At 40.5% G+C, this 17043-nt stretch overlaps 1 protein-coding gene across 1 annotated transcript in view; it reads right to left on the bottom strand.

The window, feature by feature from the left end:
- Positions 1-17043, bottom strand: part of LOC117334423 (deleted in malignant brain tumors 1 protein-like) — a 59057-nt gene that overhangs the window by 6400 nt on the left and 35614 nt on the right. The window contains exons 4-26 of the mRNA XM_033894043.1: positions 16104-16454; positions 14918-15223; positions 14057-14371; positions 13147-13464; positions 12329-12637; positions 11777-11933; positions 11067-11224; positions 10311-10643; positions 9632-9946; positions 9015-9335; positions 7353-7661; positions 6547-6870; positions 6067-6399; positions 5490-5813; positions 5046-5357; positions 4482-4805; positions 3701-3805; positions 3374-3592; positions 2545-2874; positions 1688-2011; positions 1226-1552; positions 749-1072; positions 47-391 (exon numbers count right to left, since the gene is read on the bottom strand). Coding sequence (XP_033749934.1) covers positions 47-391; positions 749-1072; positions 1226-1552; positions 1688-2011; positions 2545-2874; positions 3374-3592; positions 3701-3805; positions 4482-4805; positions 5046-5357; positions 5490-5813; positions 6067-6399; positions 6547-6870; positions 7353-7661; positions 9015-9335; positions 9632-9946; positions 10311-10643; positions 11067-11224; positions 11777-11933; positions 12329-12637; positions 13147-13464; positions 14057-14371; positions 14918-15223; positions 16104-16454 — 6783 coding nt within the window. The remainder of the gene's footprint in view (positions 1-46; positions 392-748; positions 1073-1225; positions 1553-1687; positions 2012-2544; positions 2875-3373; positions 3593-3700; positions 3806-4481; positions 4806-5045; positions 5358-5489; positions 5814-6066; positions 6400-6546; positions 6871-7352; positions 7662-9014; positions 9336-9631; positions 9947-10310; positions 10644-11066; positions 11225-11776; positions 11934-12328; positions 12638-13146; positions 13465-14056; positions 14372-14917; positions 15224-16103; positions 16455-17043) is intronic.

Below are 17043 nucleotides of genomic sequence, written 5' to 3'. Positions count from 1 at the left end.
GAATATTTATATTTCATATAACGAACATATTTTAAAATTTACTGACCATTCTGGTAACAGAACACGGAAGCGTCGTCCCTGTGAGAGTCACAAATGACCGGAAGTAACCAGCTAGCCTCTGTGAATTGGTCATTGAAGCCCCTATGAGGACAGTTGTGAAGTTTATCCTCTCGTCCATTACACTGCAGATGGCTCAACCAAATAGCGCCTTTGCCCATTCCATATGCTGCCCCGGCAATGGCCACTCCCTCCGTGAAGTTGAGCTGTCTACACAAAACATTAGCCTCACGATTATCCCAATAGGCGTCACACACTGTTCCCCATGTGTTATCAATGGCGATCTCCACGCGCCCGTAGTTCTTCCCGCCCCCACTTAGGCGGTAGGTTAGACCTACAACAAGAAAGGGAGTCATAATATTGATCACATACAGAAGAGATACAAAATTGTTTTTTACCTTTAATGATGATTAAGTTTTAATTAGTACTTTATATGTCAGACATTGTAAGCTAAATAATGATTAAAGCCGCCTTTGACAATCTGTTTTGTTTTTCCAGGATTCATAAGTGATGCTAAGGACCAATAGTGTGGAGCCTATACTGTAGTTTAAAAAACGCTCATTTATTGCATTATTGCCGGTGGAATATAGTGTTTCTATTGTTAATGAATATAGAAAGAAAATGCGTCCTTTATGCTAACTCCCCCCCCCCCCCCCCCCCCCCCCCCCCCCCAGTTTTTTTGTAAACATACCAGTTTGGTTGTAGCACAGAACAGATGCTATATGCGACGAGGTACAGTTGCCGAGACTCAACTGCGTGTTATGGGGACAACTAAGCAATGAAGCTTCGTTTCCGGTACAGTTGAAGCTACTAAGCCAGTATGGACCCCTCATGGCCTCTATCACCGAATTCTCATCGTGGAGGTATGCAATGCCAGACTGGTAGCCTTGGCGACGACATATAACCTTAGCGTCATTGTCGTCCCAGTCTAAGCCACATATGCGACCTTGAACACCCAAGTGATCCACCAATACCTGTCCCTTACTCTTGTCCTCCAACTTGAACTTGTAACTTCCTGTCGTATATATAAAAGATCAAGTGAACATTTCAAAACCTGTGCATTTCAATTTAATCATTTATAATGTAAAATAGTGAAATCAAATATTAAGCACAAAGTAAAATAATATATCGTTATATTTTACAGTTCGTACTGATTTGATCAACATACCTTCGTCTATAGTTCCTGCTTCTTCCTTGTGAAAGCAGACAACTGATGCGTACTGTTTGCTTTCACATTTCTCCTCTCTCAGACATTCGGGTACGGATCTCTCTTGTCCCGAACAGCGTAAAGTGTAGTTGGTCTGGACCTGTTCTGTTGTCCGACCGTATGCGGAGCAGCACATCGCTCGTCCGTCCGTGTATCCAAGCTCCTGACAGACGAGACGTGCGGACTGGTCGTTGAAACCCGTGTCACACACGCGGAGCCAAGTGTTGTTCTGGTAAAGCATGACGGCTCCTGTATGAGCCAACTTTCCAAATCCATTAGATAATTTCACTGTTAACATAATATATATATCTGTATTGGTGTTCACGTACAAATGATTTGCTGAATAGTACTTTTTAATCAATGCATACAAGGTACATAGATATTGATCTATCGGCAATAGACTATAAAAGAATGCTACCTTACCATTAGTATAACAGAAGACGCCCGCATCGTCTTTGTGACTTAGACAGGACTGTGACTGACTAGCCATCCAACCCTCGTGTGAACATTTGTTTAGGCTATCCTCCTTTCCTCGACACCGGAAGTTTGCCTCCCACACTGTTCCGGTTGCCATGGTGCTGTAGGGACCGTAACGCGGATCGCCCGTGCTATACCCAAGCTGTCGACAAAAGACATCAGCCTCACGTCGGTCCCAGTATCGGCCACATATTGTCCCCCACTGGCCCCGAACGGATACGTTGATATAACCGTACCTGTTGTCGCCGCCCATCAGCTTGTAATATATACCTGTAATAGTGTGAAATGCCGATGAAGAGCAACGGTACAGACTTTAATTTCATTTAAACTCATCACACCGCTAAACAAGAATAATTAAGATACATTCAAAAACGGAAAACACAGCTTATAATCGATTTCATCTTGGATTATAATAGTGTTTCGCTGTGTTGAAATAAACCAAATAGAAATCTCATTTTTGCTCAAAAGAACCCTAATATAATGACGATCCGTATCTTATGTTCCTTGGTATTCCTAAGTAGTTTTGGTTCTCACTAAGTGAACGATATATTGCCTATGTTTGACCGCTCCTCCCTTTCCTCTCCAGTCCACTTCTTTTTGCCCCAATCTTACATCTTCTTGTTCTCGTATTGAACATACAGGCGTAAATCATTCTTTCCTATGTTAATCATTCATTTCATTGCGATGATTTCGTTTATTTAAAGTTAGCGTTTTGTATACCATTCTAATATTTCAAATATTCACTTATCGTGTTTTCTGTTCTGTTTTGCAAACCATGAACTACTCTTACGCCAGACATTTACCATCGTTGTTATAGCAGAGGACCCCTGCGTACGAGTTGTTCATGCAGGACTTGACCTTTCCGAAGCCCACATGAGGACATTCTGACAGGCGGGATTCGTTTCCAAGACATTTGACCTTGGATGTCCAGTAGGGACCACTGTACTCAAAGAAGACCAAGTCAGACTTATAGTGGTGATAGGCCATTCCATTGGGGTAACCCAGCTCATGACACACGACCTTTGCGTCGGCGTCGTCCCATTCGTCTACACAGATCCGACCCTCGACTCCCAGGTAAGTAAGGTTCACCTGACCCGTGTATGAAGAGCGGCCAACCAGCTGTAAGGAATAATCTGAAAGAACCAAGTGTTCGGCACGTTATTTTATGTTTCCAAAACAATTAAACTTATAATCTTCTGAAACTTACATATTATAAATTTCAAAAACATGCACCCCTAGTTTCCGAACAGAAACACCATATACTGTGTACTCATTCATTTTTGTAGGAGCTTTATTTTTGTTAGTTTCGTGGGTACCCAGAGTCCAGTAATTAATTAAGAGTGAATGATATTAAAGGAAAAAAATATGTTATTGGTGATCTACAAACAAAGGAAAGTTGAAATAACGATTAACAAAAAAAAAACACCAATCAATTGTTTAAAATGTATCGCGATTTAACAACCCCAAAGTCATATACAGCGTAGACACGTTGGAAATAAACTATAATACTGCGAAATGTTTAACCATATAAAATAAACAGTGTATCAGAATCACTCTGAAACATCCTTACATCATGCCTGATGATAGGAAGTTGTTTTGTCTCAGCTCAAATAACGCATATATATCACTGACCTTCAGTCCTTGTGCCGTTGTAACATACTACAGATGTGTAGTCTTGCGAATGACATCCGGTCTCCCGGTACACCTCTGTTTTATTACACTCAGTCAGGTGTTTCTCCTGTCCCCCACACTCAAACCGACCGACGATGACGTTTCTGAAGCTGTACCCGTAAGGCGTGCAACACATTGGTAGACCATGCTGGTAGCCATGGAGACTTCGACAAGCCACATCTACAACACAAACATTACCCGATCTTAGTAATTAATGTTCATAGTTCAGTTTACTGTCAATCTAAACATTTAGCAAAATGGCAGAAAGGAATCATCAGACATGCCTACCTGCTTCTGTTTGGTGGAACCCACTCGCGCACACAGTACCCCAAGATCCTTGGAGATACACTTCCAAAATACCGTTATTCTTGTAGTTGCCACGATTCAGTCTCACTAAAGATAACAAAAAGGAAATGTAGATGTATTATTAATATTCAACTATTGCTAAATGAGGTGCGGCATTCACAATAAATGTTTATTGGTTTATTTCTGTGAGACAAGCGAATCATTTGTGCTACGTAAAAGAGAAGGGAAAGACAATATTTTGAATTAACGAAACGCCATCAATTCTCTCCTTTTCAGAGATTTTTGGTAGGAGTCCACAAATAAAGATCATCAATACAGATGATACCTAAAATATTCCATAAACTGAAGAATATCAAGGTTTCGGTGAGTCATATATAAAGACAGTCATCTAAACTTGTGGTATTCAGCGAGATGTTTTGTCTCGAGGATCAATACCAGTATGTACATACTAGGTTGGCCTATTAAAACTCTAGAAATAACTGGAAAACATCCGTCGGTCAAAAGTCACGGTGACCACCTTTTAATTTTTCTACTTGACGTAAATTTTCCTTATGAAACACATTAACTGTGTATTTCTTGCTCTTTCTGCAAAAAATTCTTTTCCACCCACGTTTATCAACTTGATCGTGACACCATATATGTTGATACACCGTTAATATAACCTTAAGTCAATATGTGGCAGTAATATACTGATGAACATTTGAAATTACTGTGTCCTCATATGACATATTGTTTTAATGGATGTTACGAGTTAAATGCTTACCTGACTTGAAACACGCAACTCCAGCGTCAGTGCCATGGGAACAGTATCTGGTGTGGGACAGACCCCAAGATGCTTTGCAGTTGAGGAAGTTGGTTTCGTTACCATGACATTCAACATGCGTCATCCAGATACTCACATCGCGTGCCGCTTCCAGTCTAGGGCGAACCTCCATACCCCCAACGTAGTCTGGAAGCTGTCGACAGAACACGTCGGCGTCCCGGTCGTCCCACAGTCTATCACAGATCGAACCCCACTGACCGTTGATAAACAGCTCCGCCCTACCACTCCCGTCCACCTCGTCACCGATACGGAATTGGACTCCAGCTACAATCAATATGTATGCAGTCTTGAACATCAATTTAACTTAAAAACACAAAGAAGTCTAAAAATTCTATATTTTGGTCAGAAAATGCATGATGAAGACGTTCATTTAAATACATTTATGTATTCATTTTAATTGGCGAATCATCAAAATATCAAAACAGGATAAATAAATAATAACAGTTCCACAATCATATCCGAATCTAAATAGTGGTAAGATGCAACAAAACGAAGTATACGAACTGTTATCTTTGGAGCAGACGACCGCTGCGCGTGTTATGCGTCCAGTACAGAGATGACCATCCGTGAAGGAGGTCATTCGGCAATCCCGGAGCCGCTTCTCGGTACCCTTACAGTGAACACTTCCGAGTACTGTAGGAATGTCCTCACTGACAACGCCTCTAGTGGCGTTACCGTTCTTGTAACCAAGTTCCCTACAAAGCACCGTGGCATCTCGGTCGTCCCAGTCTGTAACACATACTGACCCCCATATCCCAAACCTCTGTACTTCTACGTGACCATAAAATAACGAGTCTGGCACGCGCACCTCCATGTCTGCACAAAAAGAGGATATGGAATGTTACATTACTATACAATACAGGATCCACTGAAAATAGTCGCAACTACAATCATACCTGAGATTAACATTATCTTTATCATGCAAATTAAATGAAACAATATCCTTACCATAGCTTACGGTACCGTTATCCAGACAGACTAGTGTTACATAATGTCCACTCTCACACGTTCCATAGTTATATTGACAGTCGCTGAACTTCCGGTTTTCCAGTATACAATTAACGTCACTAATTCCAATAGGCAATGAAGACAAGAACTTGTCACCCAATGCGGAGCAGCACTGCGCACGTCCGTCTTGATACCCCATTGACTGACAAGCAATTCGGGCATCAAGGTCACCGAAACCATTGTCACAGACGGAGTACCATCCCGTCCCATTATAGAACTGTAGCTGGCCGTAGTTAGACAGTTTAGCCGCACCGGATAGTCTCACTGTTTAGAACGAACGTAAACATAAATATATGAAAATAATTCTGATAAAGCGTGGAATAAGTACAAAAATACAAATTTAGTGCAAGATATCATAGCTCAAAAGGTTTCTAGTTCAAAGTTTCTAAAAACTATATCGCATTTGACTATTCATCACTCATGAATCGTTAAGTAAAAAATTGTTCATGGATCGTCAATTGCAATTAGGGTGGCATATGTACATACGGAATGATTTGTTAGCTTATATCTTACTTACCGTTGCTGTAACACTTGATACTGACGTCATGTTTGTGTGAGGAGCAGGTTCGTCCCGGATCTTCTCCTAAAGAATCCACCATGCACTCATAAATGGACGACTCGTTACCCAAGCATGACAGGGCACTTATCCAAACCGGACCTTCATCAGGCGACGGACTGGAATTTAGGTATACGCCGTAGGTGTATCCTTGCTGACGACACAACACTGTGGCTTCTGAATTTCCCACTGACCAAGCGCACATGGTACCCCAGGTACCATTTATCTTGATCTTGACCAGTCCCTCGGATGGCGTTTTACCTCCGACCAATTCTATATCATGACCAGCACTATCTGGAACGTGATATTGTAAACGATGATTCGCAGTATCAAATATACAAATAATCTATGGATATATCCATGAAATAGGAGTTTGCTTTAATCAAATGAATTATAGACTGTCATGAATAACCAGTATTTATATAATAGTTTGCATGTTACCTTTATCAACATAGCAGAAAGCTGCAGCAAACTTCTGTTGCGAACATTTGCCAATATGTCCCCAGTCAAGTTTGCCACACTGGCCTAGGTGCGATTCAGTTCCGTTACATGTTAGATTTCTGAGCCAGCGAATCTCTGAGCTGAAGATAGCCCACTTTTCTTTGTTCTTCGCCAGGTAACTAAAACCTCCATAGAATCCAGCCTGTTTACAAATTACGTTGGCGTCTTCGTCATCAAAGCCTTCAGCGCAGATGTAACCATCGTGGCCAAAGTATTTGACCTGCACCCGTCCGAAGTGGCCGTTTTCTAGCGAGAGCCCGTAACCTGGAAATGTGACATAGAAATAATTAAATACGGTAAAATTGTAAGGGAGACATTTACTATATATCATTCTTCTATGTGCGATATATCTCCTAGATGAGTAGTTAGATTTCCGCTGTGTTTCTACCAGGCTATCATGGATCTTGGACCAATATATTGTACAAGCATTTTTTCCGTTGGATTTGGAAAATCGCATATCGCATTTTAAATAGGCTTCTGACTTTGGAATAAGTCATACATGTATTGTTTCTATCAGTTTACGCCATAAATTTATTATTTTTGATGTATCCTCAATTTAAATTTCAATAATTCATGAATAGAATATTACAGAATAGATGTTTATTTCTCGACCAATGTGAAGCACTTTTGTTTTTAAGACTTTAAATACTACCTAATTCTTTCCCAAATCAATACATTCCATCAATGAAAATAAACTAATTCATTCTTATAATAAATGAACAAACATATGTGTAACACTTTATTACCTAGTGATGGCGTCTTGTCAGAACAGACGACGGAGGCATAGGTACCACTCTCACAAAATCCGATACCCTTATCAGAAGGACAGTCAGCCAGACTTGCTTCACGACCAGTACATTGGATATTAGTTCTAGCCAGCATGAAATCCACGTCACCGAATGCCGAGCAGCACATACTGACCCCGACACTGTAGCCCATGTCGCGACAGGCTACTGTGGCATCCAGGTCGTCAAACCCATCACTGCACACCATACCGTCGGTACTCTCTGTCCTAATCTGGAGTCCGCCATAGTCTTCCCCAGGGACACTGCTCACTAAGATAAAAGTCAAATAAATAAACCACTACCAGTAAACATGCGTTACTTCCGACAAGATTATTTTTAAGGTTACATTTTTGGAAGTCTGGGAAATGTATAAAACCGTGAGAAAACTGAGAGCATCCTATCAAAATTAATAGAAACTATTACTTTCAATTGCTTGATTTCCGCTAAATTAGGTTCAATTTAGCTTCTTCAGTATGGATTGTACCAATTTTCACACATTTGTCGATCAGGTAACTTTTTTGTGCAGTCTGGTAAAAGAACTCAGACGTGAACCATACATATGATCATTACCTCCCTCCGTCAAACGTCAACTATACATATGATCATTACCTCCCTACGTCAGACGTGAACCATACAAATGATCATTACCTCCCTTAGTCAGACGTCAGTCATACAAATGATCATTACCTCCCTCCGTCAGACGTCAACCATACATATGATCAGTACCTCCCTTCGTCAGACGTCAACCATACTTATGATCATTACCTCCCTTCGTCAAACGTCAACTATACATATGATCATTACCTCCCTTCGTCAGACGTCAACTATACATATGATCATTACCTCCCTTCGTCAGACGTCAACTATACATATGATCATTATCTCCCTACGTCAGACGTCAACCATATATATGATCATTACCTTTCTACGTCAAACTTCAACCATACATATGATCATTACCTCTCTCCGTCAGACGTGAACCATACATATGATCATAACCTTTCTACGTCAAACTTCAACCATACATATGATCATTACCGCCCTTCGTCAGACGTCAACCATACATATGATCATTACCTCCCTACGTCAGACGTCAACCATACATATGATCATTACCTCCCTACGTCAGACGTCAACCATACATATGATCATTACCTCCCTACGTCAGGGGTCAACCATACAGAAGACCATTACCTCCCTACGTCAGACGTCATCCATATATATGATCATTACCTCCCTACGCCAGACGTCAACCATACATATGATCATTACCTCCCTACGTCAGACGTCAACCATATATGTGATCATTATCTCCCTACGTCAGACGTCAACCATACATATGATCATTACCTCCCTACGTCAGACGTCAACCATACATATGATCATTACCTCACTACGTCAGACGTCAACCATATATATGATCATTACCTTTCTACGTCAGACGTCAACCACACATATGATCATTTCCTCCCTACGTCAGACGTCAACCATACATATGATCATTACCTCCCTCCGTCAGACGTCAACCATACATATGATCATTATCTCCCTACGTCAGACTTCAACCATATAAATGATCATTACCTTTCTACGTCAGACGTCAACCACACATATGATCATTACCTGGTCGGAAACAGAAGGCACTGGCGTCATGCCCGTGTTGTTTACAGTAGTATTGGGCGTTGTTCCAACCTTCGCTGATACACGACAGTAAAGACGGCTCAGAGCTGTCGCAGAACATTCCAGACAGGTACACGGGTCCTGTACCCGGTCCATAGTGTGACTGCTTAATTGAACGGCCGTCAGGAAATCCCAGCTGTTTACAAAGAACCCTTGCATCGTACCTGGTCCAGTCATAGTCACATATTGTGCCCCAGGTACCATCGTATGACACCTCAACACGCCCGTAGTGTTTCTTGCCACCCGCCAGACGAACCTGTACGCCTGCAAAAACACCAATGGTTGTCAAGTTCGTCTTCATTTCCTAGTGGTATTTCGTTAATATTGTTTTAAAATAAATCGCAGCATTTGCTTAGTATATATATGTGTGTATATACATAGCATATGTGTTTTAACAACATCTTGGAGTGTATATACATAACATATATGTTTAACAACATCTTGCAGTCAAATATTTAAAATTCAATTTCAGCTGTAGATAGCATTTCCTTATACATGTTTATATTCCAATGAAGAGAAATTTGTCCGTAGATTATTTCATGATATAAGCATCGCATTACCTGTTCCGTTGTAGCAGAGGACGCCGGCGTATTTGATGGAATTGATACATTTCAGAGGGACGGAAGTGTTGACATCACAATCTGTCAGGCCCTTCTCCTTACCGCTACACTGGAAGTCGGTAAACCAGACAGGCATTCCTCGGGAGGCATAAACATCCGAAGGTCCTAACACAACGCCCCCTGCGTACCCAAAGGAGCGACACGTAACATTGGCGTCGCGTTCGTCCCAGCCATCCACACAGATTGTGCCATTGATGCCATATCTCTCCACCAAGACCATTCCATGGTATCCTTCCGTTAGGTGTACCTTGGTACCTGTGACCAATGGCCGGAACATATTATACACATGCATTTGCCGTTTATAGCTACCTGATAGAAACATTGTTGATACACAGACTTGTTTTTTTTTCAACCAAATATTACGTGTTTAATGAATGAACTGAAAATTGAACTACGAGTCTCACAACATATCAATCATCCCTTGTACATCAGGTCACTTGTATGTAAAACAGATAGTGATTGAACTGATTATTTATAAATAACGATACCCTGATGAGAATATGCAAATTGTGAAAACATAAAAATGGGCGCGATAAGACAATCACGATAGTCAGTCAGCGCAGTTCATCACGAAAGTATATCACACTGTTTGTTGACAGACATTAAGATTAATAACTACCTGGATCTGCATCTGCCTTGGTACAGATAACGCTTGCATAGTTGAAGGAAGGGGAAACACATATTCCTTGACTATCACTAGAGCAGTCTCGGAGAGAGCTTTCCGTTCCATTACACTTCATGTTCGATACATAAGTCAGAGAGTTGATTGAACCAAACGAGCCGGGAGACAGGACTTGTGCGGAACTAAATCCGATCTCTCGACAAACCACGTCCGCCTCTGCTTGGTGGAATCCATCAGCGCAGACGCTGACCCATGTAGACGTATTGGCCAACATCATTTCCACCCGTCCTGCCAGGAAACTCGGTGTGTTTTTACCGCCAACAATACGTACTGTCAACAAAGAAGTCTCATTAGTTTCACGTGTTATAAAAAGTACATATTCCAAAGTAAAAGCTCCTATGTGTAAAGGAAATACATCCCCATACTGTACATATTTTAGTGGTAATGCTATTCTGGCGATTTTGGCTCTAAATGTATTTACCTAACTGGGATTGCACTAATTGTAGTTTCTCTACATTATTGCTATAGCAAGCATTGTTGGTGTTCTAATTCATCGTTCAGCTTATCTGTTTTAAGTCGGTTTTGCGCTATATTTGGAGTGCCCTAAATTAAGCACATTTGCAGTTTTAATTTTACATCTTTAGAGATGTTATTCCAGACGATATACAAAGACTCAATCTTACTTTAACCATTTATGTGTCATTCTTAACTTCGCCCAGTTAAAGCATCCGAAGTTTCTGGGTCATATCTTACCGTTACCGAAGCAGTATACTCCAACGGTGCTGTACCCGGTTCCACAAGACTGTCTGTCTGTAGAGCGCCAACCGCTCGATAAACACTCTATCAGCGAGGCTTCTGTACCAGTACAATACACGTCTGACAGGAATACTTCACCTGTGGCGGGGGTCACCCTGAAATATACATAAAGACACTACATTAGTAGCCTCAAGGGACTTTTGATAAGACACGGTGTCACCTTTTAATTATTTTTAAAGCGTTGGTATTTTACCCAAGATACTATATTGTCAACGTCTTGCGAGCTCTTTGGAAGCTCATATAAGTCATCATTTGATACTCATTTCACCCGTTGTCTATATAATGTAACGGGGTGTGGTATCCTGCTGGGTGTCTTCAGCAGTATGCTTTAGAAACGTATACCTATAAAGTCGACACAAGTCTCGCGTTATCACATGGAGACAAACACGAACAAAATGCAGCTTCTCAAACACACACTTACACACCAACTTCATGCATCTTGGACATAGGGGAACCGTCCTTAAATGACCGTAGCTGTTGATCGGACGTTAAACAGTACCAAACCAAAGCAATCCTTATGACACGACATCACATCATTTCACATAGTAGACAAAATATCAATCATGAATGAAAAGGCTCGTTCACTCCAACATGAACATTGAATACTATATTGGAGTCGAATAGAACATATCTACGGCAACACTTACTCATATGGTTCCCCGCTGACGAAGCCAAGTTCCTTACAGACTACCTCGGCTTCATGTTGACCCCAGCTTCTATCACACACAATGCCTTCCTCGTCATCTATTGTCAAAGTTACTCGCCCAAAGTAATGGTCGCCTCCGACCAGTTTTACTTTTAAATCTGAAGAAATGACACAAGAGAACATCTTTATATCCAAATAGCTATAGTTATGTGTTTACCGAAGAAGGAAGAGGAATGTGTCAACGACAAGGTTGATTATTTAAAAGAGAACTGTAATTATAGGCAAAATAAAACTTCCTTATTAAATGCACCACAAGATATGCGTTAATAAAGGTATAATGTTAATTACCAGATGATGATACAGTTGTTATCATTAAACCTAATTGTCTATAATATTTGGCCTGGATTATTTAGATTAACTGGGACATCAATCTGCATGAAAGGAATAAAGTAAAATGACTGACGAACTTTATAAACATCGTGGGAGGCGGTCACACTTTATTGATGTAGTACAGAAATCTCAGTTTATGAATCTTGTTGATATAATTGCTCACCATATTGGTTGTAGCAGACAGCCCCAGCCACTGTGTTACTGTAGCAGATACCCATTTCTTCCTTACATTCCGCCAGCGACGATTCCGTGCCCTTACACATGAAGTCTGTTACAACAATAGGAGCACGTTGGTCCCGCTGGTAGTTGGTGGCTCTTCCGCCTTTGTAACCAAGACTACGACACAATACATCAGCATTTGTGTCCAACCAGAAGGAGGAACAAACATGACCCGCAACATTGTATCGTGACACAGAAACTCGACCATAACTGGCTCTTCCTGGCTCGCGCGACTGGAGCGAGATTACGGCATCTGATAAACAAGCAAGATAATTATGTCCCTTTGAGCCAACCTTATTTATCAGTGGTTGACACTGGCTGACAGATTTTATAAGAATGAGTTAAATATTCTTAATGGGAGGAGAAACATCACAGTTTTGATATGTAAACCAAAGTTAATTTAAGCTGCCGGTGCAACCCGATAAGTGATCTACAACATGAAATAGATTAACACATATTAATCAAATTGATATTTCTTGTCCGAACCAATAACAACTAATGCAATACAAATGGTATTACACGTTAACAGTTTTGCTTTAAATGTTGATTTGTTTAACTACTACAAAGCAAATGTACTTTGATCGATTCCAAATGAACGTGTATGCACCTATCGCACCCATGCAACAATCGTAAGGTGAAACGCGCAATCCCTTGGCTTTACATCATAAAAGAATTAGTGCATCTTTTGTATATATATACATAATGCTAACGAATAAAAAAAATCGTATGTATACATAGTTAACATTCCGGTAACTTATTTACCTTGTGACGCTGATCCATTAAAACAGGAAACAACGGCGTATCCATGGTAACTGTTCGCGCAAACGACACCCTTGTTGTACGGACAATCCAAGATGGATTTTTCCTCACCAGTACAGTTGATGCCCGCTCTGACAATTTTGAAGTAAAACTTTCCGTAACCACCCTGTGGCAGGGCTTTTCCGTTATCATATCCTAGTTGACCGCATGCAACCCTGGCACTGGCGTCCGTGAAGCCCGATCCACAGAGGCCAAACCAGGACCCATTCTGGTAAACCTCTATAAATCCAACAGACTCGGACATCAGACGACCGAGCCGAACTGAAGTGAAGACATGACATGGAGATAACAACAGTTTAGTGACTTTCTGTTGGTAACAGAGAATGGTTGGTATATATAACAGAAAGTTCAGTTTTTGAGAAAATCTATAAAAAAGAAAGATAGATAACTTGAACTACATCTTCATATTTCTATCCAGACAAAAAAAACTAAAACTTGGTTGTAGTATGATAATTGTATTTTGTTTATGCTCTATTAGCCTGCAGCACCACATCCACGCAGAACGAAAATCGATTTGGTTACCTTAATTAACTTATGAAAGAAGTACTGGTTGGATCGTGAGGGACAACGCAAATGATTTTAAAACTGTACAAATAGTTGAACATTTCATAGTTATCAACAGAATATTACGTGTTTGAGAACATTACACTTATATTATTTTCTCTGTCATTTTCATTTGCGATAAAACAATTGGTCAACATCGCTTACATCAACGTAACCGACAAAGTCCATGTAATTTTGAAAGCAGTTCCGTCAATGTCATAGAACGAGCTTTCCATCGATCTCAGTGGTGGTTACATGGTTAGAGTTATCTTTCTTAGGTAGAAGCAAAATTGTACTCTTTAGTACTCACTGTGCCTATAACACTCCACGCCAACGTCCAGTACATGAGACCGACATTCCGGGTCCGGGGTTTCCTCCCATCCTGTGTTGTTACACAATAATATGGAGCTTTCCGTACCCTTACACGTCAGCGAGGACATGTAGATATTCCCTTGGCCTTTGGGGACACTGGCCAGTGCATGTCCGTCTGCGAAACCTTTCTGGCGACACAAAACAGCAGCTTCTTTGTCTGTCCAACTATCCGTGCCACATATAGTTCCAACCTGGCCGTCATAGGTAATTTCCACACGTCCAATATGTGTGTCCGTGATACGGATATCGGGAGCTACAAAAGAGTCACCATAACAATCTATCAATTGTATGTATCTTATCAACCTAATCACAAATGTGCAATCAAACAATTCATGAATGATGTCCAATTCAGCAGACGATGAAGGCCTCCCTCGCGGCCATATGTTTGTTATTACATTGAATTCTGTAGCATAGAATAAGGGCACTACAGGCCTAAGTTTACACGATATTTTAAGAAAATAACATGATTTTCCTTTTTTTCAGTCCAAGTCTATATTAAAGACTTTACCTGATTTTTTTTGATTTTTTTTTTTTTTTTGTAGCAGAGGAAAGAGGAAACATGGATCATTGCCAATATTTATTATTTTACCTGACTTTCTGTAGTTGAAAAGACCTGGTCCAAGCCTATTAATGATTTTATCTGATTTTCTGTGGCTGGGAGGACATGGTCCAAGCCTATATTAATTATTTTACATGACTTCTGTAGCTTAGAGGACATGGCTCCTAGCCTATATCTAAATTCTTATTTGATATTCTGAAACAGAGGAGACATTGACCCTGATCTCTGTTATAATTTTACCTGACGTTCTGTAACAGAGGACGGAAGCAGCTCTGCAGTTGAATACAGCTCTCCACACGCCTTGGTCATCTTCGAGACAGGCTTCCAGAGACTTATCGGTTGTGTCGCAATGGCGGTGTAACAGCCATCCAATATTGTCTAGAGTAATGTTGGTCCCGTACATCACCCCGCCCGCAAAGCCTTGCTGGGTACATGCAAGTGTAGCCTCTGTCGGCCCCCAGTCGTGGTGACACACGTGACCCCATTCCCCGAGATGGCGCACCTCTACTCTACCGTAATGGCCGTTCGATATCCTCATGTCGAATGCTGAAATATCATAATTTGGAAATTATACCTTATAGGATAAAGTCATCTTTTATATTAATGATTAATTTTTAATTAATCTTTTATATTAATAATTAATTTCAACCAGAAACAGCAGTAAGCGGACTTTGGATGAAGCTTGCTAGGGTTCAGAAGTCGTTGTTATTCATCATATTTGTTTAATAACTATTTAGAAAAAAAAAATAAAAACCGATATGAAAACGAAACTGATTTTTTACTAACGGTATCGATTAATAGATTTACATACTTCATTTAGAAGGAGAATACGACCAGGCATTCAGAGAGAGTGAGCGTATTTTGCTTATATCATGTTGCTATAGCTGAAACTAAGGTGTTGCCATGTTCTCTTTATGAGAACCGGGATACCGACAACAGAACCACCAGGAATAATAAGGAGAATCGCACAGGTCAAATTTTTGTTTAAAGTCCTATTAACAGCCAGGGTCATTTAAGGACGTGCCTGGTTTGTGTTTGTTTAACGTCCTATTAACAGCCAGGGTCATTTAAGGACGTGCCAGGTTTGTTTTTGTTTAACGTCCTATTAACAGCCAGGGCCATTTAAGGACGTGCCTGGTTTTGGAGGAGGAGGAAAGCCAGAGTACCCGGATAAAAACCATCGACCTACGGTCAATATCAGGCAACTGCGGCGCCCCGCGTTCAAATCATGTAAGGGAATAGACTGCTTCCTGAGGAGATAGTGACGTCATTGGTCGCCGTGAAAATCTTTGTTCATACAGTGAATTTGTCCTGGTTTTATCGGGTTTGAGTTAGAATCACGGGTTTGTTTACATGGGAGTATTTTATTGTTGTACGTTTTTGGTAATTTTGTTAACCAATGTTATCATACAACCTGTGTACTTACAGTTGTTGACCTTGTCTAGTGTAGTGTCGTAACAAATAACTCCCGCCATAAAATTGTGATGACATGTTGACGACGTAAACTTCTTTCTCTTACAATCTAACAATGTCGTTTCGTTGCCCTGACAAGTGAAGTTGTAATAGGCTTTCTTATACAGTATCCAAATCTCGTATTCTGGCGAGTCTTTTGACACGTTGGACAAAGCTCGTCCCGACGTGTAGCCGAGTTGACGACACACAACGCCTGCGTCCGTATCGTCCCAAGATCGGTCACTACACACCTCCGCCCACCGGTGGTCCGAAAATATTTCCACTGACCCAACATTAGGCTGAAGTTTGGCATTGGTCAGACGAACTGAAACGGTAAAAGGAGTGTTGGTATATCATATAATATCCATATATTACATTGAGTATATAGGGAAAATTCCCTGTATATGATAGAAATCCTGATATATACACCTAAAGAAAATATAGGTTTCTTCTCAGATAGGGGACAAAGATATGTATTGTTCTGTCATAATTCTAGGAGTTAACATCGAACGACAATTATGTTAGAACATTGTGCATTCAATGCACGTTTCAAACTAAATGTAATACTTAAAGGTCGAAAGTGAGCCATGTATTCACCATGTCTTGATTAACATTACGCTGTACCTGTATATGGCACTTCTGGTCGAGCAAAAACTCCTCAGAGTCAGAAAAATAACTACGATAAAATATAGCCCCGGGTATAGTGTGACTAATTCAAAATGTATATATTATATGCTGCAAACACAGTACACATTCAACTGAAAGTAAATATTTTATTATTAATAATCAAACACGTAGCCTTCGCACCTTTATATATCTATGCCAGTTAAGTTAAGAAAAAATACACTAAAATCTCAGTGCAGTGCACAAAGAATTACATGTATACCTTTATGCGAGCTACATGTATGTCCGGC

This window comes from Pecten maximus, chromosome 9, assembly GCF_902652985.1.
Source record: "Pecten maximus chromosome 9, xPecMax1.1, whole genome shotgun sequence".
In the NCBI taxonomy this organism is placed as follows: Eukaryota; Metazoa; Mollusca; class Bivalvia; order Pectinida; family Pectinidae; genus Pecten; species Pecten maximus.
The sequence above is the reverse complement of the archived record's forward strand: the minus strand, read 5'-3'. Positions and strand labels throughout refer to the sequence as shown.